This window comes from Heloderma suspectum, chromosome 7, assembly GCF_057233095.1.
Source record: "Heloderma suspectum isolate Gila_16-S chromosome 7, 16-S_ref, whole genome shotgun sequence".
In the NCBI taxonomy this organism is placed as follows: Eukaryota; Metazoa; Chordata; class Lepidosauria; order Squamata; family Helodermatidae; genus Heloderma; species Heloderma suspectum.
In genome coordinates, this window is record NC_139464.1 from 2,265,677 (window position 1) to 2,291,038 (window position 25,362).

At 49.4% G+C, this 25,362-nt stretch overlaps 1 protein-coding gene across 5 annotated transcripts in view; it reads right to left on the reverse strand.

Moving 5' to 3' along the window:
- Positions 1–25,362, reverse strand: part of SHANK3 (SH3 and multiple ankyrin repeat domains 3) — a 512,191-nt gene that overhangs the window by 65,049 nt on the left and 421,780 nt on the right. For all 5 annotated transcript variants that reach the window (XM_084808829.1, XM_084808827.1, XM_084808826.1 and 2 more), the window contains 2 exons: positions 24,966–25,090; positions 2,107–2,242 (listed from right to left, as the gene is read on the reverse strand). In XM_084808829.1, the coding sequence (XP_084664955.1) occupies positions 2,107–2,242; positions 24,966–25,090 (261 nt within the window). The remainder of the gene's footprint in view (positions 1–2,106; positions 2,243–24,965; positions 25,091–25,362) is intronic.

The window sequence follows — 25,362 nt, forward strand, 5'->3', positions numbered from 1 at the left end:
TCCAAGTTCCTTTCCAACTCCGTGATGCTTTCACAAGAGAGGATATTGGGTATTACGGGGTGACCTGAACAGAAATGACTGCAACGGACCTCAATCAATGACACTATAGTAGGGAACACAAACTCACACTTTCCTTTCTATCCAAACCCAGATGCAACTCAGTTATGTCACATGATCCAGGGTCACCTTAATGGCAGAAGAAACCGTCAGTCTTGAGGCCTGTCTTTGCTGTTGCGGAAAGGGTCCTTGTGACAACATGGGGGAGGCAATATAGGGAAACTCTGGAAGTGCTTAATTTTGGGTTAATGCTTAATTTTAGGCTGCATTAATAGAAGCATAGCTTCCAAATCCCGGGACGTACTAGTTCCCCTCTACTCAGGACTGGTTAGGCCTCATCTGGAGTACTGTGTCCAGTTCCGGGCACCACACTTTAAGAAGGATGCAGACAAACTGGAGAGGGTTCAGAGGAGGGCAACGAAGATGTTCAGGGGACTGGAAACAAAGCCCTATGCGGAGAGACTGAAAGAACTGGGCATGTTTAGCCTTGAGAAGAGAAGACTGAGGGGAGATATGATAGCGCTCTTCAAGGACTTGGAAGGTTGTCACAGAGAGGAAGGCCAGGATCTCTTCTTGGTCAACCCAGAGTGCAGGACACGGAATCATGGGCTCAAGTGACAGGAAGCCAGATTCCAGCTGAACATCAGGAAAAACTTCCTGACTGTAAGAGCAATACGACAACGGAACCCATTACCTAGGGAGGCGGTGGGCTCTCCCACACTGGAGACGTTCAAGGCGAGGCTGGACAGCTCTGACTTGGATTCCTGCCTTGAGCAGGGGGTTGGACTCGATGGCCTTGTAGGCCCCTTCCAACCCTACTGTTCTATGATTCTATGATTCTAAGTGTGATCCAGTGGTAGACCGCTCCTGATAATCCAGTCGTAGATGCCTTCTGGCCTTCCCCTCCAATTAAGCAGCAGCATGAGCCAGGGGTGTCTGTCCAGTCCCTCTTTTCTCTGCTCAGTCCCTGCCCTGCAAGTGGTAGCTCTCTCCTAGGCCCCAAATGACCCTGAACACTCATATGGGAAGCAAGTTCTCTACAAGCCCTGGACTTGTCACTGGTCTATTGGCATAGAGGGCTGCCACCCTGACAGCCCACAAGCCATGCTTTGCATGACTGAGGGACTGCAGGTGCTTTAGGGGAGCTTCTGAGGGGTCCTGGTGCAAGAGGAGGATTCCCTGGAGCCAGACAGTGGCTGTTCCCTGGGGGAACGTGGGATGCCTGTGCCATGGGAGATAAGATGGAAACGAGGGCGGTTTTCCTGGACCCGGTCCGGGCAACCCTTTATCCTGCAGCAGGAGTGGTGATGGAAATCCCCCCGCACACGCCAGCACCACAGCACTCTCATCCTCCCCACCCAGCCCTTGGCCACGGTGTCATCCCTCTCTGTCTGGCGCAGGGCTCCGGGTGCCCTCTCGCCCTGCCACTTTCTGCCACTGCCAGCGAACTGGGCGGCCTTCCAAGCTGGAGCGTCTGACTTCTGGTGTTGCTCTGTGGCAGCTCATGTGCGGGCGCAGGCCCCCTCTCCGCGGAGTGCCCCCGGTCTGATCCAGCACGACTCTTCTTGCGTCCTTGCTCCGCTGCCTCTTGGAAAGGCGGCCAAGGCAGCCACAGCTCATCCCTGGTGAAGTCCCCTCTCGGCCCGCCCCGCCACAGCTGCAGCCTTCCACTCCTTTGTCCGTGCTGACCAGCCACAACTGGCCCCCAGGCCGATCCTGGCAGCACAGGCGCTTCAGCACAGAGCTGCACTCGGGATGAACCGCTAACACGGGTCCCTCGCCAGGGCCAACTCTGCACAAAGGCGTTGGCTCAGAACAAGAACACATGGCAGGCCCTGGGGAAAAAGGGGCCAGGCACGGGGTGGTGGGAGAATGGTGGGGAGGGGGGGCGACGGCAGTGAGAGCCAGCCCCGGGGAAGGGGAACCAGGCCGTGGGGAGGGGCACGGGAGCTGGGCTGGGCACCGATGCTCCAAGGGCACAGGAGAGATGGGGCCAGGCCATGAGGGGAGGGATGGAGGAGAGCTGGGCCAGGACTGCTTCGCACTCACCTTTTTTCCGAACAGCGTCCTCCGACTCCGGCTTGCGACTGACGGAGACCACTTTCATCACCAGGTGGTTCCCCCCCTGGCGAATGAGCGACACCACTTGCTTGTGGCCCACCTTCACCACATTCACACCATTCACCTGGGAAGCAAAGGAAGGATCGGTGAGGAGGAGGAGGAGGAGGAGGCATCACACATCTGGGGACTGGCTTAGGGTGGCAGAATGCCCAGAAGGCAGGCTCCCTGTTCCCCGCCAAGCACTGGGGTCGGGAAAGGCAGGTCCCCCCCCCCCCCCAAAGCAATACTCTTGTGCTCATTGCTGAATGCTGCTGGATGAATCTGAACTACTGCACTGTCAGCAGGGGAACCAGAGTGGGATCAGTGCCTTTCCTGGGTGCCGGTGCAGGCAGATCAAAGCCCTGAAGGAGAGCAGGCCACCCTGTCTGTCAAACAGGGACTTGCTCCCAAGTCTGCCAGGAGCTTTAGGTCGGGCTGAACCACCATCAAAGCGAGGGCTTCTTGTCTTCAGATCCAAAACCAATCTGCTGCACCAGGCAGGCAGGTGCTTCTGTTTACTCAGAAGTAAATTTCACTGTGCTCAATGGTGCTTACATCCAGGAATCTGTGCAGGTAGGCACACAACCTGCTCTGCATTTTGTAAGTAACTGAAAAAATTAACAAAATACAATACAAAAAAAAAAATAAATCAGAGAATATACATCAGAACACATCAAATAAACCATTTCAATAACTGAATACATATTAAAGTAAATAACAACAAGTACAAGAAGATCGAGATCACCAACTTAATCCAATGTAACAGTATACCACTACTACTTCTACTCCAATATTGAAAAAAATTATTTAAATACTTCCAAGTTTTTAATACTTTTTAGCCTGACTTCCGTATCTTGAACAAGATATGTCCATTTCCAGTAACTGATAACACCTCAATATTTGTTTTGGCTTAATTCAATTAATGGTACATTTCTTAAAGAAGGAATTTTGATCATTACCCAATGTGGTGGTTGTGGATCCCCTGCCCCCAATCTAGGGCTGGCTGGCTGAGTTTATTTCTGGACCGTGACAATTTCTCCCTCCCACTTTTGATTTAATTTGCACGTTTGTTTTTTTTTAAGGTCACCTGAAAATGAGCATACGTACAACCCACGTTACTCGGGCATCGGGTCAGCTTGTGTCAGAATCTACAAAATCTAATTCCTCAAGCATCCCCGTCCCCAGCCCCAAATTATTCTCCATCCCCACACTAAGTTAAACCTTGGTGGAGACCACAGGTCAGTGGTGGAGCCCCTGCACAGCACTCCAGGTTCAGCCCCTTGGAGAGCCTCTGAGAGACGTGAGACAGCCCTGCCGGGTTAGAGAGACCGTCGGCCACAGGCTCATGCAAAACACCCCCACACAGGCACGCAAGTGCTCAGCCTGCTCTTGAGAGCCCCCAGCAAAGACACCCATGCAAGGCCCTGTGCCAGGGGTGCAGAACCTCTTTCAGCCCAAGGATCAAACTCCATTTTGGAGATGCTTTCAGGGGCCGCATTCCAGCGCTGGGTGGGGCTGAACGCAAAGGGGGTGGGGCAAAAGGGATGGGGCAAAAACACCAGCATTATTTCAGCTTAACGCCGTTACTGCCAGTGACTCAGCCTCGGGGGAGGCATGACCGTGTTTCAGAGGGGGGGACCTGGCACACAAGCCGGGAAACCACAAAATGGCCAGTGGTCGGGGAAAAGGGGTGGGGCCAGGGGAGCGGTATGGCCATCTGTGGAACCTACGTGGGGCAGATGTGGCCCCTTGGCCAGAGATCCTGCCCCCCGGCCTGATGCGCTGCTCACCTTCTTCCACGTCAGTGTCTCTGGAGACAGCATGATGTTGCCGCCCTCTTGCCTGCCCCTGGGTGGTACCCTCACCCTCTCTGCCTTGGCGGCTGCTTGCCAAACTCAGCACCCTCTCCTTTGCACAACCTCTTTCCTTTCCCCCTGAACACTTCGCCATCCCCATCAGCTCTCCTGCTCTGCTCAGAGCCTCCGGCCAATGCTCTGTGCGAAGCCAAGGAGGACATGCCAACTGGCCCCAACCCATTGGGTTTTTTAAATTATTTGATTCTTACCCTACTTCTCTACCAAGAATCGTCACACAACGCAGCTTACAGGCATAATTTAAATTGAGTAAAACAATAAAACAATACATTAAAATAGAATAAAAACAATTACAGAATAAAAAAAATAGAAAACCGCACCCAACCCAACAGACCAAGGGCCTGCTTGAATAAGTGGTCTTTGCCTGCCAGCAGAACGACAGCACAGAAGGAGCCAACCTAGCATCCCTTGGGAGGGAGTTCAACAGCCTGGGAGTGGCCACCGAAAAGGCCATCTCCCGGGTCCCTACCAAACATGCCCCTGAAGGTCTCAAAAGGAGGGCCTCTCCAGAAATTCTTAAGAACCATGCAGGCTCGTATGGGAGATGGTGGTCTTTCAGGTAGCCTGGTTCCAAGCCATACAGGGCGCTATAGCTCGTAACCAGCATTCTGAATTCTGCTTGGAGACAGACCAGTAGTCACTGAAGCTGCTGTAACAAGGGAGTCACGTGTTCCCTGTAACCGACCCTGGTCAACAGTCTGGCTGCAGCATTCTGGGCCAGCTGACATTTCTGCAGTTTTCGGAGGCTGCCCCACATAGAGTACATTACAGTAGTCCAAACGGGATGCAACTAAGACATGCAGGATGGTGGCCAAATCAGACAGTGGTTTTCTTCCAGCTTGGGCCTCATCATTTTCCACACCCCCTTGTTTACCTACCTGCCATATTTCTGCTGTTAAGTTGGTTGCATCAGAATACCTCCCACCCCTCCATGCCCCAGCCAGGACAAGCACCCATTTAAACCCATTCATCCCAGATGACCACAGCAGGAACCTTCTTTTCATATGCTGACTGCTTGCACAACCTGGGGAGGGTCTCAGGTGTAAGGGGCAGAAGTTTAGCCCAACCCAGTAGAACTCCTAGCCAGTTAAGGATTTGGGGGAAACTAGGAGCTTGTTTAAAAAAAAAAAAAAGGCAAAGCGTTCTATAGGCTTGAGCCCTTCCCCAAGTTGTACAAGAAGTCAACAAAGAAGGGAGATGCCATGATTATGCCAGCCAGAAGAGTAGGTGTGAGGTGTGTGCAGAGCAAGGGGTGAGCTTGGTAGAAAAAGAGAGGTTTGGAATGCTAGCCCACCAGGTGCATAACAAACTCAATACACAAAACCTCCATTCATCAGAAAGCTAAAATGAATTGTCAAAGAGATGAAAACAACAAACTTTAAATGCGACTGTGGTCAGTTTTAGACTGATTTTGCCTTTGCAGCTTATCTTTCCACTGTAATGCTCCCCCCCCCCCCAACACACACATCTCCATCTCAACAGCCAGGACCCTCCCATTTTGCGTCCGTCTAGGACATCAGGGAAAGTGATTCAGGGGTTGCAGTCCTCAACATTTCTTCTCCTAGCACTATTGTTTATAATACAAGAACTGGGTTATAGGGTAGCCATGATAAGGAGAGAACAGAAGAGAACAGCAGAGAACAAGATATACAATTGTATGACCTTTGACAAGATAAGGAATTCCTGTGTCTTGTCAGCTTACAACAATATATTCAAGGGAGAAAGAGCTCAGCAAGAACATGAAGCATGAGACTGCATGAGGCTACTTAGTCTGACCCCCGATATGGCTGCTACAGCCGGGGGATTTGCCCCCCCCCGGGAGTCATGCATACAGTTTTGGAAGAGGAAGAATCATTTCGAAGGCTTCTGCCACATCTGCCCCTCTCCTGGGGGAAAAGCCCCTGCCCAGGGGGCCCCAATGCCCTTGTAGCCAGGGGACAGTGCCCCTGAGCGACGGCTGGAGCTCCCGAGACACTGCAGCAGAGGACAGCAGCCAGTCTCTGACTCATGGCCACAGCATTCAGAAACGAAGCCTTGCTTCCAAGGAGTGCTGCCCGGTGGCTTCATACAGAGGGAAGCCAAGATGCTGGTGAATGAAACACTGAAGCAACAATTGTGCATGGGGGGTGGAACAGACGGGGGGGCAGGTGACGGGCCGCCTGGCCCAAAGCCCTTTGGGAGGTTTAGTCACAGAACCAAGGAGCAGCACGTGGAGGAGAAGCAGTGGGTCTCTGTCCCACGGGGGCCTCCGCACATCATCACCATGCAGCGGGGGGGCGGACACCTCAGGCTGGGGGGGTCAGGCCACCCCTCTGGGGTTCCCCAGATGGCCCTTCCCTCCCTGACTGCTGACTGCCTGGGGGCTTCCCAGCTTTTGTGCAGTCCCCCCCCAAAAAAGGCTGAAATGCCTCCTCTCCTCCTGAGGCTTAGTTGCTGGCAGCTGGAGCTTTCAGCTAGAATAGGCTGCTGTTCTTGGCATGTTGGCCCCGCCCCTTTGCCTCTGGCCCCACCCCACTTTGCCTTGGGCCCTGCCCACCACTGGACCGCGGCCCCCAAGGGCTTCTCCAAGACTGCGCCCAGCCCCTGGGCTGAAAGGAGCTTCCCACCCATGCCCCACAGGTTAGATGATGGCCACAAGCGGATGCCCAAAGCCGATGTGGCGCACCACGCCCAGGCACACACACGCCTCTAGCAAGTGAGCCAAGGCCCATGCTGAGCCCAGCCCATAGTCTCTCTAACAGGTCCTACAGCAGGACCGAGCTGGCTTGGCAACAAGGACGTTGTTTCACCCCTGTCTGAAGCCCTCGGAAATAACCCCTTTTGTGGGCCAGATGCTTGAGTGGAAAGGGAGAAAAGAGCAGCAGAACAAGACCGCAAAGGTGGCTGGCGGGAAGATTCCAGGCCCCGCTCTTGCCTCCTTTCCTGCTCCTCCCTCCTGCCCAAGAGAGTTTCACAGAACGAGAGAGAGAGAGGCGAAGGGCCCTGGCCCTCTCCGGCTGCCTCATCCTCCCTTCTGCCCTCCCTTGTTGTTGTTGTTCAGTCGTTCAGTCGTGTCCGACTCTTCGTGACCCCATGGACCATAGCACGCCAGGCCTTCCTGTCCTGCGCTCTCTCCCGGAGTGTGCTCAAGTTCATATTCATTGCATCGGTGATGCTATCTAGCCATCTCATCCTCTGCCGTCCCCTTCTCCTTTTGCCTTCAGTCTTTCCCAGCATCAGGGTCTTTTCCAGAGAGTTTTCTCTACGCATTGTTGTTGTTGTTCAGTCGTTCAGTCGTGTCCGACTCTTCGTGACCCCATGGACCATAGCACGCCAGGCCTTCCTGTCCTGCGCTCTCTCCCGGAGCGTGCTCAAGTTCATATTCATTGCATCCGTGATGCTATCTAGCCATCTCATCCTCTGCCGTCCCCTTCTCCTTTTGCCTTCAGTCTTTCCCAGCATCAGGGTCTTTTCCAGGGAGTTTTCTCTTCGCATTAGGTGGCCAAAATACTGGAGCTTCAGCTTCATTATCTGTCCTTCCAATGAGCACTCAGGGTTGATTTCCTTTAGGATGGACTGATTTGACCTCCTTGCAGTCCAGGGGACTCGTAAGAGTCTTCTCCAGCACCACAGTTCGAAAGCATCAATTCTTCGGCGCTCAGCCTTCCTTATAGTCCAGCTCTCACAGCCATACATTGCTACTGGGAAAACCATAGCTTTGATTAGACGGACCTTTGTCGGCAAGGTGATGTCTCTGCTACTTACTATGCTGTCTAGGTTGGCCATAGCTTTCCTCCCAAGGAGCAAGCGTCTTTTAATTTCATGGCTACAGTCACCGTCTGCGGTGATCTTGGAGCCCAAGAAAGTAAAATCTCTCACTGCTTCCATTTCTTCCCCTTCTATATGCCAGGAAGTGATGGGGCAAGATGCCATGATCTTCGTTTTTTTAATGTTGAGTTTCAAACCAGCTTTTGCACTCTCCTCTTTCACCCTCAACAAGAGGCTCTTTAGATCCTCTTCGCTTTCTGCCATTAGGGTGGTATCGTCTGCATATCGGAGGTTGTTGATAATTCTCCCAGCAATCTTAATTCCGACCTCTGATTCATCCAACCCGGCATTTCTCATGATGTACTCTGCATATAAGTTAAATAAGCAGGGTGACAATATGCAGCCTTGTCGTACTCCTTTCCCAATTTTGAACCAATCGGTTGTTCCATGTCTGGTTCTTACTGTTGCTTCTTGACCCTCATACAGGTTTCTCAGGAGACAGGTAAGGTGGTCTGGTACTCCCATCACTTTCAGAATTTGCCACAGTTTGTTGTGATCCACACAATCAAAGGCTTTAGCATAGTCAATGAAGCAGAAATAGACGTTTTTCTGGAATTCTCTTGCTTTCTCCATGATGCAGCGAATGTTGGCGATTTGATCTCTAGTTCCTCTGCCTCTTCGAAACCCAGCTTGTACTTCCGGTAGTTCTCGGTTCGCATACTGCTGAAGCCTAGCTTGTAGGATTTTGAGCATCACCTTGCTGGCATGTGAAATGAGCGCAATTGTACGGTAGTCTGAACACTCTTTGGCGTTGCCCTTCTTTGGAATTGGAATGTAAACTGACCTTTTCCAGTCTTGTGGCCACTGTTGAGTGTTCCAAATTTGTTGGCATATTGAGTGCAGCACTTTAACAGCATCATCTTTTAGGATTTTCAATAGCTCAGCTGGAATACTGTCATCTCCGCTAGCTTTGTTGTTACTAATGCTTCCTAAGGCCCACTTGACTTCACTCTCTAGGATGTCCGGCTCAAGTTCAGTGACCGCACTATCATGGCTATCAGGGACATTCAGATCTTTCCTGTATAGTTCTTCTGTGTATTCTTGCCACCTCTTCTTAATCTCATCTGCTTCTGTTAGGTCCCTGCCTTCTTTGTCCTTTATCATGCCCATCTTTGCACAAAACGTTCCCTTGAGATCTCTGATTTTCTTGAAGAGATCTCTAGTCTTTCCCATTCTGTTGTTTTCCTCGATTTCTTTGCATTGTTCATTTAAGAAGGCCTTCTTGTCTCTCCTTGCTATTCTCTGGAACTCTGCATTCAGTTGGGTATATCTTCCCCTTTCTCCCTTGCTTTTCGCTTCCCTTCTTTCCTCAGCTACTTGTAAAGCCTCATCAGACAGCCACTTTGCTTTCTTGCATTTCTTTTTCTTTGGGATGGATTGAGTTGCTGCCTCCTGAACAATGTTACGGACCTCCGTCCATAGTTCCTCAGGCACTCTGTCTATCAGGTCTAATCCCTGAAATCTATTCCTCACCTCCACTGTATATTCATCAGGGATATGATTTAGGTTATTTAGGGATATGATTTATCTCTTCGCATTAGGTGGCCAAAATATTGGAGCTTCAGCTTCAGTATCTGTCCTTCCAATGAGCACTCAGGGTTGATTTCCTCTAGGATTGACTGATTTGACCTCCTTGCAGTCCAGGGGACTCGTAAGAGTCTTCTCCAGCACCACAGTTCGAAAGCATCGATTCTTCCGCGCTCAGCCTTCCTTATAGTCCAGCTCTCACAGCCATACATTACTACTGGGAAAACCATAGCTTTGATTAGACGGACCTTTGTCGGCAAGGTGATGTCTCTGCTTCTTACTCTGCTGTCTAGGTTGGCCATAGCTTTCCTCCCAAGGAGCAAGTGTCTTGTAATTTCAGGGCTACAGTCACCGTCTGCGGTGATCTTGGAGCCCAAGAAAGTAAAATCTGTCACTGCTTCCATTTCTTCCCCTTCCATATGCCAGGAAGTGATGGGGCAAGATGACATGATCTTCGTTTTTTTAATGTTGAGTTTCAAACCAGCTTTTGCACTCTCCTCTTTCACCCTCAACAAGAGGCTCTTTAGATCCTCTTCGCTTTCTGCCATTAGGGTGGTATCGTCTGCATATTGGAGGTTGTTGATAATTCTCCCAGCAATCTTAATTCCGACCTGTGATTCACCCAACCCAGCATTTCTCATGATGTACTCTGAATAAGTTAAATAAGCAGGGTGACAATATGCAGCCTTGTCGTACTCCTTTCCCAATTTTGAACCAATCGGTTGTTCCATGTCTGGTTCTTACTGTTGCTTCTTGACCCTGGTACAGGTTTCTCAGGAGACAGGTAAGGTGGTCTGGTACTCCCATCACTTTCAGAATTTGCCACAGTTTGTTGTGATCCACACAATCAAAGGCTTTAGCGTAGTCAATGAAGCAGAAATAGACGTTTTTCTGGAATTCTCTTGCTTTCTCCATGATCTAGCAAACATTGGCGATTTGATCTCTAGTTCCTCTGCCTCTTCGAAACCCCGCTTGTACTTCCGGTAGTTCTCGGTTCGCATACTGCTGAAGCCTAGCTTGTAGGATTTTGAGCATCACCTTGCTGGCATGTGAAATGAGCGCAATTGTGCGGTAGTTTGAACACTCTTTGGCGTTGCCCTTCTTTGGAATTGGAATGTAAACTGACCTTTTCCAGTCTTGCGGCCATTGTTGAGTGTTCCAAATTTGTTGGCATATTGAATGCAGCACTTTAACAGCATCATCTTTTAGGATTTTAAATAGCTCAGCTGGAATACTGTCATCTCCACTAGCTTTGTTGTTACTAATGCTTGCTAAGGCCCACTTGACTTCACTCTCGAGGATGTCCGGCTCAAGTTCAGTGACCGCACTATCATGGCTATCAGGGACATTAAGATCTTTTCTGTATAGTTCTTCTGTGTATTCTTGCCACCTCTTCTTAATCTCATCTGCTTCTGTGAGGTCCCTGCCGTCTTTGTCCTTTATCATGCCCGTCTTTGCACATAACGTTCCCTTGAGATCTCCAATTTTCTTGAAGAGATCTCTAGTCTTTCCCATTCTGTTATTTTCCTCGATTTCTTTGCATTGTTCATTTAAGAAGGCCTTCTTGTCTCTCCTTGCTATTCTCTGGAACTCTGCATTCAGTTGGGTATATCTTCCCCTTTCTCCCTTGCTTTTCACTTCCCTTCTTTCCTCAGCTACTTGGAAAGCCTCCTCAGACAGCCACTTGGCTTTCTTGCATTTCTTTTTCTTTGGGATGGATCTTGTTGCTGCTTCCTGAACAATGTTACGGACCTCTGTCCATAGTTCCTCAGGCACTCTGTCTATCAGGTCTAATGCCTGAAATCTACTCCTCACCTCCACTGTATATTCATAAGGGATATGATTGAGGTCATACCGGAATGGTTTAGTGGTTTTCCCGACGTTCTTCAATTTAAGCTGAAATTTTGCAACAAGAAGCTCATGATCTGAGCCACAGTCAGCTCCAGGTCTTGTTTTGACTGACTGTATAGAGCTTCTCCATCTTTGGCTGCAAAGGACATAATCAATCTGATTTCGATATTGACCATCTGGTGATGTCCCTGTGTAGAGTCGCCTCTTGTGCTGTTGGAAAAGAGTGTTTGCTATGATCAGCGTGTTCTCTTGGCAAAACTCTATTAGCCTTTGTCCTGCTTCATTTTGTACACCAAGGCCATGCCTGCCTGTTATCCCGGTGATTTCTTGACTTCCTACTTTAGCATTCCAATCCCCTATGATGAAGAGGACATCTTTTTTTGGTGTTAGTTCTAGAAGGTGTTGTAGGTCTTCATAGAACCGATCAACCTCAGCTTCTTCGGCCTCAGTGGTTGGGGCATAGACTTGAATTACTGTGATGTTGAATGGTTTGCCTTGGATTCGTACTGAGACCATTCTATAGTTTTTGAGATTGTACCCCAGTACTGCTTTTCCCACCCTTTTGTTGACTATGAGTGCTACTCCATTCCTTCTAAGGGATTCTTGCCCACAGTAGTAGATATGATGGTCACCTGAATTAAATTCGCCCATGCCTGTCCATTTTAGTTCGCTGATTCCCAAGATGTCAATGTTCAATCTTGCCATCTCATGTTTGACCACCTCTAGCTTACCTTGATTCATTGACCTGACATTCCAGGTTCCTAAACAATATTGTTCTTTACAGCATCGGATTTTCTTTTCACCACCAGACACATCCACAGCTGAGTGTCCTTAAAGAGGCTACCACTCTGCAAAAAATGCTCAGGGTCTTCAATAGTGAGTTGCTGTTTGCCTCCAACTATTTTTTATTTACAACATTTATATATCGCTCCACATCAAAGATTTTAGAGCAATGAACAACAAGATAAAAAGAATAAAACCCCATAATTAAAACAATTAAAACATTTTAAAAGAACAGATTCTGAACTTAATCAATTGCAGGGAAGGCCTCTCAAAATAACATCTTCAGGAGGTGCAGGAAAGAACACAATGTTGGCACCTGCCTGACCTCCAAAGGCAGGGGATTCCACAGGAAGGGGGCCACCACACTGAAGGCTCTTCTCCTGGTGGACTCCAACCAGGCCATGAGTCCATGTGAAACCACCAGGAGCATGCACTCTGATGACCTCAGTGACTGGGCAGGTTGGTAAGGAGGGAGGCACTCTCAGGTATCCTGGTCTCAAGTTGTTTAGGGCTTCGTACACTAGTCCTAATACCTTAAATCTGGCCCCATAGTGAATAGGCAGCCAGTGCAGTTCCCTCAGCAAAGGAGTTGCATGCTGGAAAGGGGCAGCTCCCACCAACAGCCAAGCTGCTGCCCTCTGCACTAGCTCCAGCTTCCGGACCAGCCTCAAGGGTAGCCCCACATAGAACACGTTGCAGTAATCCAGCCTTGAAGTTACTAATGACTGGACCACTGTGGCCAAGCTATCCCTGTCCAGGAGAAGCCATAGCTGGTGAATCAGCCGAAGCTAGTAACAGGCACTCCGAGCCACAGTGGCCACCTGGGCTTCCAGCAACAGTGATGGATCTAGGAGTACCCCCAGACCACAGAGCTGATCTTCCAGAGGAGTGCAGCCCCAGCCACAACAGGCAATGGGCCTATCTCCCGGACCCGGGAACCACTCACCCACAGGGCTTCCGTCTTGCCGGGATTCAGCTTCAGTTTATTGGCCCTCATCCAGCCCATTACTGAGTCCAGGCACTGGTCCAGGACTTGCACAGCCTCTCCTGATTCAGATGTCACAGGGAGATAGAGCTGCGTGTCATCAGCATACTGATGGCACTTGACTCCAAATCCCCTAATGACTGCTCCCAGTGGCTTCATATAGATGTTAAACAACACTGGGGACAAGATGGTGCCCCACAGCACCCCATAGCTCAATTGCCAAGGGGGTGAGGAATAGTCACCCAATGTTAATCTCTGAAATTGGCTCCGTAGGTAGAACTGGAACCACTGTAACACAGTGCCTCCGATACCCATCCCATGGAGTCGATCCAGGAGGACACCATGGTCGATGGTATCAAAAGCTGATGAGGGATCGAGCAGAATTAACAGGGCTGCACTCCCGGCCCCCCTCTCGATGAAGGTCATCCATCAGGGCGACCAAGGCTGATTCAGTCCCATAACCAGATCGAAACCCAGCCTGGGATGGGTCTAGATAATCAGTATCCTCCAGAAGTGCCTGCAGTTGCTCCGCCACGACCCTCTCAAGTACCTTACCTCTCAAGAAAAGGGTATTTGAGCCTGGGAGGTAGTTGTCTAATACTGTTGGGTCCAGAGCGAGCTTCTTCAGGAATGGCCGCATTACTGCCTCCTTAAGGACAGCAGGGACCACCCCTTCCCGCAGGGAAGCATTTATCGCTCCCTGAACCCACCCAGTCATACCTCCTCAGCTAGCTGTTATTAGCCAAGGGGACAGGGATCGAGCAGGCACGAGTTCGGTCACATGCTGCAAGCACCTTGTCCACGTCATCAGGCCGCAGCAACTGGAACTGTGATAGCAACAGCGTCAGGTTCACTGCGGAGACAAGCGATCTTCTCCTCAAAGTGTGATGCAAAAAGGTCCTCAACGGGGCCAGGGCCCTATTTGCTGGGGAGGGTGTTAACAACCCCTGGACCACCTGGAATAGTTCTGCTGGACGGCTACGTGAGGATGCAAAGGAGGCAGCAAAATAAGCCTTCTTTGCTGCCTGCACCACCACGCAATAGGCACGATTATGTGCTCTAGTGCGTGATCGGTCATCTTCGCTTCGAGTCTCACGCCATTTGTGCTCTAGCTGACATCCAGCCTGTTTCATTGACTGCAGCTTCCCAGTATACCAAGGAGCAGAGCAGGCTCTACAGCGCTGGAGAGGGCACTCAGGTGCAATCAAGTCGATGGCCCTCTGTATCTCACTAGGCGTTTTACTGACTGGGGTGGATCAACTGAGAAATCTTCTCTGACTTGCATTAAGATCCAAGCCAAAGAAGATTTGGGAGGCTTCTAGGCCCGCCTCTTCCTTCAAGGCAAGCATTACCCAGCCCAGCAATTTTGCCAACATCTGTATTCAAGACAGAGGAGTATGGCAGCATTTACTAGGCAAAGGGCTCCCCCTAGCTTCTCTGCATACACACGGCATGTTATCCTTTGCTTTACTGTCTATTCAAATCTGCAAAGAGACACAATGTGGCTAAATTAAAAGAGGGTATCCCTCTGCCCAGGGGTCACCCTGCAAGATGGGGTCCTTTTGCATGCCTGGTCATGCACAGTTGACAGCCTTATCTAGAGAGAGGGGTCTAACTGGATGGAGGAAGTTGGACATGTTTCAGTGGTTTCAGGAAATAACAAACACGTTTAGAGATATCCAGGGTGTGCCCAGGTAGGGGTGTGTGTGTGTGTGTGTGTGTGTGTGTGACAAAGCCAAAGCAAATCTGGATTCTAAGCTTGGATTTACGTACACTGGTAGAATACTAACCCTGAAAACAGTCTCTGAAGCAATATGACTGTTTAAGCATAGATGGGAGTTAGGCATCACGTTTCCTCTGGGGCTCTTTCTGCTGACTGGTCTCTTTCCCCACTACCCAGTACCCTGTCCAGTTCTACATAAGCTTCATTGCTGGATTCAACAGAATTGGATTTCTGCCTGCTGTTTGCAACATGGCCTGGGGAACTCAGCTTGGGAGAGCCAAGGCTCAAAATGCATTCTCAGCTGAAGAAACTGAGGAGGGCCTGGTGGCACTGTGCGAGGAGCTGCTCAGAACATCCAGTACTGGTCCTCCTGGTGCTCAGAGCCAGAACCATGAGGGCCAGGCCAGCTTGGGAGCCCGGACGGCCTCTCTGCAGGATGCATCTCCCTGGAGCACGGCTGTAGGCAAGCAGGGAAGGCTGCAGGGAGGGCTGTCAGCGAAGGAGGTGGGCATGCAATGAATCAACATTTTGGAAAAAAGCTGTTTGCTTCAAATGCCAGCTTCTCCCAATGACATGCCTCAGTTTCATTTTCCCCCAGTCAGAAAATGGAAATATTGGTTTAAAATAGAAATTGTTAGTGAAAGTGTTGAATGTCATTTCTCTTCATTAGAGTGAAGAGTTGCAAAAATAGCTGGGTTTGCACACTGGAAAAAAAACCATGACAGAAACACCATGAAATGCAATTCAATCAAAGTTGTTTGGACTAAAAAAGGTTTGCCAGGTCCAGTTAGGCTCTTCCCAGGCACTGGGGTATTCCAGCACGTGTGCATGGCGGTGAGGCCAACAGTGCGCCAACAACGTGATGTGGCTGCAAAAAAGCCAAATGCTATTTGGGGCTGCATTAATAGAAGTATAGCTTCCAAATCCCGGGACGTCCTAGTTCCCCTCTACTCAGGACTGGTTAGGCCTCATCTGGAGTACTGTGTCCAGTTCTGGGCACCACACTTTAAGAAGGATGCAGACAAACTGGAGAGGGTTCCGAGGAGGGCAACAAAGATGATCAGGGGACTGGAAACAAAGCCCTATGAGGAGAGACTGAAAGAACTGGGTATGTTTAGCCTTGAGAGGAGAAGACTGAGGGGAGACATGACAGCGCTCTTCAGGTCCTTGAAAGGTTGTCACAGAGAGGAAGGCCAGGATCTCTTCTCGATCCTCCCAGACTGCAGGACACGGAATCATGGGCTCAAGTGATAGGAAGCCAGATTCTGGCTGAACATCAGGAAAAACTTCCTGACTGTTAGAGCAATACGACAATGGAACCCATTACCGAGGGAGGTGGTGGGCTCTCCCACACTGGAGGCATTCAAGACAAGGATGGGCGGCCATCTGTCAGGGATGCTTTGACTGTGGGCTCCTTCACACTGAGCTTTTATCCTGCGATTGAGATTGCTTGTTCACGGAAGTTTGTGGTCTCTTTACATGACGCAGTGACCCTCCAGGGAGTCTCCTGCACTCAGTGCCCTTTGTTCCGTTTTTAAGTAGATTGCAGATAATGAGCTATCAAATTATTCCATGAAAAGAGTAAAAGTGGCAAGAAGAGGGGCGAGATCAATGAAAGTTAATGGAAGACTTAGATACGGGGAGAAGGAGGGGGAAGGGGAGGGGGAAAGGAAGCGCGTGTAAAGGGAGTCAGTTGTGATCCTGCATTTAAAACGGAAGCAGAAAGCCCCGTTTTAAATGCAGGATTTTAGGCTGGTGTAGAGATGCACTGAGCAGGGGGTTGGACTTAATGGTCTTGTGGCTCCCTGCATTTCCCACCCGCTGGCTCCAGTCCTGCCCTCTGGAGCGAGAGAGAGCAAGTCTGCTTCACCTTCTTCTGCATGACGGCCTTTCAGATATTTGAAAACTGCTATCGTATCTCCCCTTAGTCTGCTCTTCTCCAGGCTAAACATACCCAGCTCTTTTAACCATTCCTCGTAGGACTTGGGTTCCGGACCCCTCACCATCCTGTTTGCCCTCCTCTGGACAAGTTCTTGGTGAAAGAAAAATGAGCAATTAAAAAAAGGGAAAGAAAAGCTAAGTGGGAAGGCTGCAACTTCCTTGAATCTCGTGGGCCTCAGCTGAAGCATCAGGGATCACAAGGCACGTATCCAATGGGACCTTGAACCCTCTGAGATACTTGTCTTCCACAGCAATGCCAAATGTCTGGATGGGCCAAATAACTTACGCTGGGGGTGGATGCAATGGGCAGGAAGAGGAACCTGCCAAGGCCACAGAAGTGGGCGGAAGAGTGCCGCTGAAGGGCCCTGTGGAATCTTGGGCACATGCCAAAATCACGGGCTGCTTCATGTGTCCGGTTTGTGTTCAGGCAGTAATAGGCGAGGCCAGACACTGTAGGGGCTTACAGTGTCGCCGATTCACGACCAGCTCAAGGCAGGCAGTAGAGGCGGAGGAACAGAGGGCGGGAGAGTTCCAGTGTTCTACCCCCCTGCCCCCCCGCCCCCCTGCACACGCACCAAGTAGCCCACTCCAGGTAGAGAAACTGGCCCGATTCTGCCCATCACAGGTGCAGTGGCCTCCAGGAAAAATGGGATGGTGATGAGGAGGGGGTGGAGAGCTCTTCCAGCCACTCCCTGACGCAGCAGCTGTGTCCGCATAGCTTGCCCAATGTGAGGCTGAGGAAGAGGTCCACCTTCAGTCGCACCGGCTAGCGACCCTCGGCGCCTTTTGCCCTCTCTTGGAGCCTTTCACCTGGCTTGAGCCACCTGCGCTCCTGGCGTGGGCTGACCTCTGGATCAGCAGACAGGTGGGTGGCAACTGGGCTGGGCGGCCCCTTCCAGTTCTGGCTCATCTCGTGGCTTTGCCTTGTTTTTAACGGAGCTTCCCACAGGTCTCCAGATGGGTCTGGTGACTCTGGAAGCCAAGCCAACAGCAGCTCCCGTGTTGCTCTAAGTTTCTGTAGCCCTCAGAAGATTTTAAGATAAGGTCCCATCTTTCCCCAGGGCCTGAAATGTGGCTGTGTAGGTCAGGGAACCCCTTAATCCTGCCCCAAAGTGCTTTTGGCGAGAGCCTGTGCCTTCCCCAGAAGTGCATCAGTCTTGACTTGTGAACTAGGAGCCATGGAGAATCCACACGCCGCCCCCTGCTGATCAGGTTGCTCTGATTATTTATCAGTGCTGAATTGCCCTGCCTGTTTCCTCCCTGATATGAGCCCAGCTTTAGCTTGCCGCTGTGCGATTCAGCCTGCTTCCGAGCTCCATGGTCCTGCCTGCCTCACCTATAGAAATGTGCCTTTCCATTTTCCTCTTGATGGCCTAAACGGAAAGAACTCCTTACACAGCACCTCATTCATTTCTGAAACTCCCTGCCACAAGATGCAGTAGTTAGACCAAGGCTAAAGCTGAGAACGAGCTGAGGTTAGTGAGGGATGCTAAAAGCAACAAAAAGGCTTTCTTCAGCTACGTACATAGTAAAAGGCAGAGGAAAGAAATGGTGGTTCAGCTATTAAATAAGGATGGCAAAACGATAACAGATGACAAAGAAAAGGCAGAGGTGCTCAATTCCTACTTTGGCTCAGTCTTCTCCCAAAAGAGGGTCTATGACCCCCCTGGCAAAGGCCAAGTACAGGCTGAAGGGGCAGGATTGCAGCTTGAGATCGATAGGCCTATGGTCAAGGAACACCTCATTACTTTGAATGAGTTCAAATTTCCAGGGCCAGATGAACTGCATTCCTAGAGGAATAAAGGAACTCGCAGAAGAGCTCTCAGAACCGCTGTCTATTCTCTTTGAGAAATCATGGAGGATGGGGGAAGTGCCAAATGACTGGAGGAGGGCTAATGTTGTCCCTATCTTCCAAAAGGGTAAAAAGGAGGAACCTGGGAACTACAGACCAGGTTCAGAGGAGGGCAACAAAGATGATCAGGGGAGTGGAAACTGCACATGTTTAGCCTTGAGAAGAGAAGACTGAGGGGACATATGATAGCGCTTGTCAAGGACTTGAAAGGTTGTCACAGAGAGGAAGGCCAGGATCTCTTCTCGATCATCCCAGAGTGCAGGACACGGAAGAAAGGGCTGAAGAGACAGGAAGCCAGATTCCGGCTGAACATCAGGAAAAAACTTCCTGAATGTTAAAGCAATACGACAATGGAACCGATTCCCTAGGGAGGTGGTGGGCTCTCCCACAGTGGAGGCCTACAAGACGAGGCTGGACAGCCATCTGTCAGGGATGCTCTGACTTGGATTCCTACTTTGAGCAGGGGGTTGGACTCGATGGCCTTGTAGGCCCCTTCCAACCCTACTATTCCACGATTCTATGATTCTGTGACCAGTCAGTCTGACATCAATCCCTGGGAAAATTCTAGAGCAGATTATAAAGCAATCCACCTGTAAGCACCTTACTCAAAGCCAACATGGATTTGTCATGAACAAATCCTGCCAGATGAATCTGATCTTATTTTTGGATCAGGTAACCTCTCTTGTGGACTGTGGGGATTCTGTGCACATCATATACCTCGACTTCAGCAAAGCTTTCAGCAAAGTGCCCCATGATCTCCTGATGAGCAAACTAGCTGAAAGTGGGCTAGATGAAACAACAATCCAGTGGATCCACAGTTGGCTACAGAATCGGACTCAAAGAGTGTTTATCAATAGGATCTGCTCAAACTGGGGAGAGGTAAACGAGCGAGGTACTGCAGGGCTCAGTCCTGGGCCCAGTGCTCTTCAACATTTGTATTAATGACTTGGAGGAGGAGGTGCAGGGAACGCTCATTGAATTTGTGGATGACACAAAATTGGGCAGGGTAGCCAATACCATGGAAGACAGAAACAAAATTCAAAGTAATCTTGATAGGTTGGAGCGGTGGGCAGAAAAGAAGAGAATGACATTTAATAGGGATAAATGCCAAGTTCTGCAGCTAGGAAAAAGAAACCAATGCGCACTTACAAGATAGGCGATACTTGGCTCAACAATACTACAAGCGAGAAGGGTCTTGGAATTGTTGTAGATCACAAGCTGAAGGTGAGCCAACAATGTGATGTGGCTGCAAAAAAGGCAAATGCTATTTGGGGCTGCATTCATAGAAACATAGCTTCCAAATCCCGGGAAGTCCTAGTTCCCCTCTACTCAGCACTGGTCAGGCCTCATCTGGAGTACTGTGTCCAGTTCTGGGCACCACACTTTAAGAAGGATGCAGACAAGCTGGAGAGGGTTCAGAGGAGGGCAACAAAGATGATCAGAGGACTGGAAAAAAAGCCCTATGAAGAGAGACTGAAAGAACTGGACATGTTTAGCCTTGAGGAGACTGAGGGGAGATAGGATAGCGCTCTTCAAGTACTTGAAAGGTTGTCACAGAGAGGAAGGCCAGGATCTCTTAATCATAGAATAGTAGCGTTGGAAGGGGCCTACAAGGCGATCAAGTCCAACCCCCTGCTCAATGCAGGAAGTCTTCTCAATCATCCCAGTGTACAGGACACGGAAGAATGGGCTCAAGTGACAGGAAGCCAGATTCCGGCTGAACATCAGGAAAAACTTCCTGACTGTTAGAGCAATACAACAATGGAACCAATTTCCTAAGGAGGTGGTGGGCTCTCCCGCACTGGAGGCATCAAGACGATGCTGGACAGCCACCTGTCCCTGCATTGAGCAGGGGGTTGGACTCAATGGCCTCGTAGGCCCCTTCCAACCCTACTATTCTGTGATTCCAAGCCTTAGGAGAGCTATTTTAGAATGGGGAAAAATTGCCAGGAAACCATGCCATGATCAGCCGTCAGGGGAAAAGGAATGGGGCCAAGGGAAAGAGGTGTGGCCATCTGGGCAGGCAGCCCTGGGGGGGGGGGGGCAGATAGGGACCATAGGCCTGGGGCTCAAATCCTCTGGTCTATGATGATTAACTGCAATGGCTAAGGAGAACTCCCTACGCAGAGGCAGCTGAATACCATTTGTAGCAACTGTGAGGGTGCCGACCACAGGGGAGCAGAGGGCTGATGCCTTCGTGACCCACTTGTGGGCTGGAAGCACCTAGGCTGCTCACTGCTGAAAAGGAGGAGGGCACTGGAGGAGACAGACCGGCCTCTGCCTGAGCCCATCGTAAGGCCCTCCTTACCCTCCAAAACTACTAACACCTCAGGAGAACCTTCAGATCCAGCTTGGATCCTGTCGTTTGATTCCTGAAATTTAGGACCAAATTCCAAGATCCTTCTCACTTGTAGTGTTGTTGAGCCACGTATCCCCCATCTTGTAACTGTGCATTTGGTTTCTTGTTGGTTTCTTTTTCCTAGGATGATTGGTGTTGCACCAGGTTGGGGAAGGCTGGTGTAGAACTTTGGACTAAGGGACCCAGGTTCAAGCCCCTGCTCAGCCACAATGTGGACAAGGTGATCTTGGTCCAGTCACTATCTCTCAGCCCTACTTCCTACTTCACAGGAATGTTGTGAGGGTAAAACAGAAAAACCCTAAGGAGCCGTGAGCTCCTTGGAGCAAGGATGGCACGTTAATGTAACAATTGGGAGCTGCAACAAAGTGCTGCAGTGTGGAGCACTCCTGTTCAGGGTTCCAGCCAGCCATACCCTTTGCAAGGACACTCCATTCCATCTCCCCATTCCACCCCCCTTTTACGTTTCCCCTCCAACAGACAGTCAAGCATAGCATGGCCATTGAGCATGCACAGTCCTCACTGAGCTGTTTTTGAGTCCCCTCCTTTCTTTTTTCTTTCTTAATTTCTGCAAATTCCCAGTTCCCCCAAGCCTTCGACACCTTTTTCTTGTCTGTGGATGATGCCATTTTGGCTACATAAGGATTGGCACTTGGACGATGAGTTCACCGTTGGTATATAGGATAAATACATGCAATTTGCTGATAGCACTCAGTGATAGCGCTCAGCTTGCTTCAGCACATCCCTTTTTTGTTCAGAGGGACACCAGATCATATTGCGAACCAGCTTCCTTTCTAGGGACGATCATTCAAATAACCGTCTTCTGCCTTACAAGCCACATTCCATGTTAGAGGCAAATAGGCATTCTTAGCAGAATTAATTAAATCGGCTTGAACTTTAATGCTGTGTTTTCCTGCCTTGGCCAGAACTAAAAGAAATACAGAATTAATTCTCATTATCAAAGTCACTGTTATCTTGGTGGTGGTGACGACGATGGCTGAGTTCCCCTTGTAGATCTGTGCCATTGTAGTGCTGTGCTAATAGCTCCCACTTATCCAGAAGCTGGATATCTGAAAGTGATGATGGCTCCAGTATTAAAGAGGGGAGCAGCATGAAGGGAATTCATCATTTTATCCTCTGCCCTGAAACAAGAAGTTCTCCTCAGATAATCCAGCCCTTCCGATTAGCGGGTTGGCCCACTTGGAGACAGCCTTTGTTGGCTAGCATGTCTGCAAGGAGATTCTCTCAGAGCCAGCCAAGGCTTGTGGGGATCCCCCAGGGCCAATGCTGTGTCCTGCTTACTCAGAAAACGTAAGGCTAGAGCAGCTGCCTCAGGGGCGCAAGAGTCCACATGGGAGACATTTGCCTGCAGGAATGAACCTACAGAACATTTCACTGACCAACCATCCATGCTCAACATCACTCACACATGGCCAACTGTCATCTGTTTCCCATTACAACACAGGGACAACTCTGTACAGAGCCATTCCGTTTTGGTGACAGTGCAAAGGTGTGTGTGCCAGCAGTGCTGAGTTGGTAAAGCAAGAATCCCCACTGCTAAAACCTACCTGGATGTACCACTTGTGCGGTGACTGGATGAGGAAACGGCACTCTGCAACACACAGAAGTGCTCCTCTCTCCAGGAAAGGACAGAGGGGGAAATAACTAATGTGGAATTAAGGAACCCTGATGCTAGGAATGTAGGATCACGGGAAGTTGCCCTATGCCATGTCTGATCATTTGTCCACCTAGCTCCGCATCGTCTGACAGGCGGCCACGGCTCTCCGGGGTTTCAGACAGAAGCTTTTTCCAGACCTGCCTGAAGATGCTGCTGGTGACAACCTGGGAACTTCTGCATGCAACACACGTGCTCTAACGCTGAGCTACAGGCCTCCCCTTTAGGGAAACAGGTTTGGGGTCAAATCATTTCTTCATGCAGTGCACATCCAGTGTTTTTGTTGCAGCACAGGATCTGCAAATGGCTTCCCTGTAGGAAGCACTTCTATAGTGGGAATTTGGCACTTGCACAGTGCATCAAGTGGGGAATGGCTCCCCTTGCAATCTTACCAGCAAGAGAGACTTGGCATGCAATGTCTCACCAGCTGCAGTTTGATCCATATTCCCATGCTAAATGAATTCTCTGGGAGAATCCAGTCTTGAAAATAGAAAGGTGGCCTTTTATGTGGAGGAACTGGGTTGATAGTGGAATTTATACTGCAGATCAGTTAATAAAATCAGATTATGAGTTTATTAAGAAGAAGCTGTCTAGCTCAGCCAGATGCTGGTGATGTGAGGAGGACAAACCTTCATTGAAGCATGTGATGTGGGCATGTCCTGTAGCGGCTTCTTTTCACTTGGAAGTAATTGCTTGTATAAATTTTGTTCTTGAAAAAACTGTGATAATTGTGGATGTTCATGTGCTTTTAAATTATATTCCTGTGATGTGGGGATTAACAAATGGATAGCAAAAGTGGACACTGAGAGCCCTTACAGTTGCAAAGAGACTTACACTTCAAGCTTGGAAGGATAAACACCCACCACCTATCACTCAATGGACTGAAGGGCTTGCTGTGTTTGAATGTATCTCCTGCAAAAATCAATTTCATATGGATGCTCCTTTAGATATATGAACTGCATGCAGTAATGTATATATTTGAAACAGAATACTTAAATCCCTTTTTCCCCTCTATTTTTTCTACCTTTATTAATGGTTTTGTAAATTATTATTGTGCATAGATGTTTTATGGACCATAAGAACAATTATATTATGTGAAAACAAAAGGTGCATAGGATTGCAATCACTCATTAATAATCAAACGATGAAGGTATATAGTCTAGAAAGAGCCATATATTCAGGCACATGTATAATATGCAATATGCGCAACAAAGCTTTGAAGGTCACGGAATCTCTACTTAAAAATGCTAAATAATAGGGTGCTGATGAAAACTATACAAAATGTGTCTCTATTTGACAATACTGACCAATGGTAGGTTGCCGCAAACTGTACATAATATATGTAACAAGACTGAACACTGTATGTGGTCACAAATGGCACAAAACATCCACTCATACAGTTTGTGACAACCTACCACTGGTAAAGTAAGCAGTCTTTCCATCCGGCCTGCCCGTTTGTGCCCTTTTAAAAACCTTTTGTTCTGCTCTAGATGACTCATGTTTTACTAGTGGAGGGTGAGCAGGCACTGGGCACCCTGCAAACCTCCTGATTTCTTTGACAAACAACACAAGGCTCCTCCCACAAGTCAATGGAGACAGGATAGGGTGTGCATGCCCCGGAGGGGACAGAGGTGGAGATCACCTGAAAACACCCCCAGCTCTTCCTACAATTCTGAAAGGGGTTTATAATGGTGATAATAACCATCTTGTCTTCCAATCATGACAATTATATTGTTGTTAAATACATATTTATACATGGCCTTTATAGAAATGCACAAGTGTGCAATAAAATGCTAAAATAACCATTTTAAATCCAATAATCAAAGTTTTTTTAAAAGTGGCAATAAACAGAGCAGCTAGATTTCAACACAGCAAGCCTTTGTAAATACAACAAGGAGTTCCATCGGGCCCTAAAAATCAACACATTTACTATGGCATACACTTTCGTAAACTAGCATCCACTTGCCACAGAGTAACACAGCTACCTTTCAGTATGTTTTCTTCTTCTCTGTAAACAGGACCTTTTCTCACCCAGTGCCTAAAACTGTGAAGTGGGGTTCAGGGGACTTTTTCAATGGGGCTGTCCCACAACTATGGTGCCATTTTTGCGTGAAAAGGTGGGATGCAAATAAGGTAAAAGCAGTGGTGGAGTCAGCCTGGTGTTCCAGGCAGCCCAGCGCTCGGCCTCCGGAAGGAACCCCAGCAGCCCACGCTGTTTCCCTGAAGCGCTTCCACCAGAGGGTCTGAGGACTGAAGCGGGCAGGTGGGCCGCGAGAGTCTGACCCCAAAGTCCTGTGTGCAAGATGGAACCAAGCCATCCGTTACTGCCGTTTCTGATGCTGAGTATTTATAGTGCAGGGAAGAGCCTCTGTCCCTGTAGTCGGCAGAATAAGACCTCCTCCTTGCCCTGGGGACACAGGGCTGTGGGACTCACCTCAATCAGGAAGTCTCCCGTGCGTAGTCCTGCTCGCCAGGCCACGCCCTCCACGTCCACGGATTCCAGGTACTGGAGCGCTGGGAAAGCTGGTGTTGGGGTGAACTCCTCAATTGGAGTCTCCGCTGAAACAAAGAAGGCCCCACGTTGGGATGCGGAAGTTGTGCATGCGCACATAAGAAAGAACAGATTTGCGTGTATGTAGATGAGCATTTCGTGTGGGCTGCAAGAAGCTTCGAGACCCCCTTCTTCCTCGGTCACTGAGCCTCGGATGACTTTATGCTCACTGCCGTGACCCCATACAGGACAATATGCTTCATTTATTTAATGTTTGAGACTTAATGCTGTAAAACTTAGATTCCAGTGGAAGTGGCAATTCAAATAGGTCATTCTCATG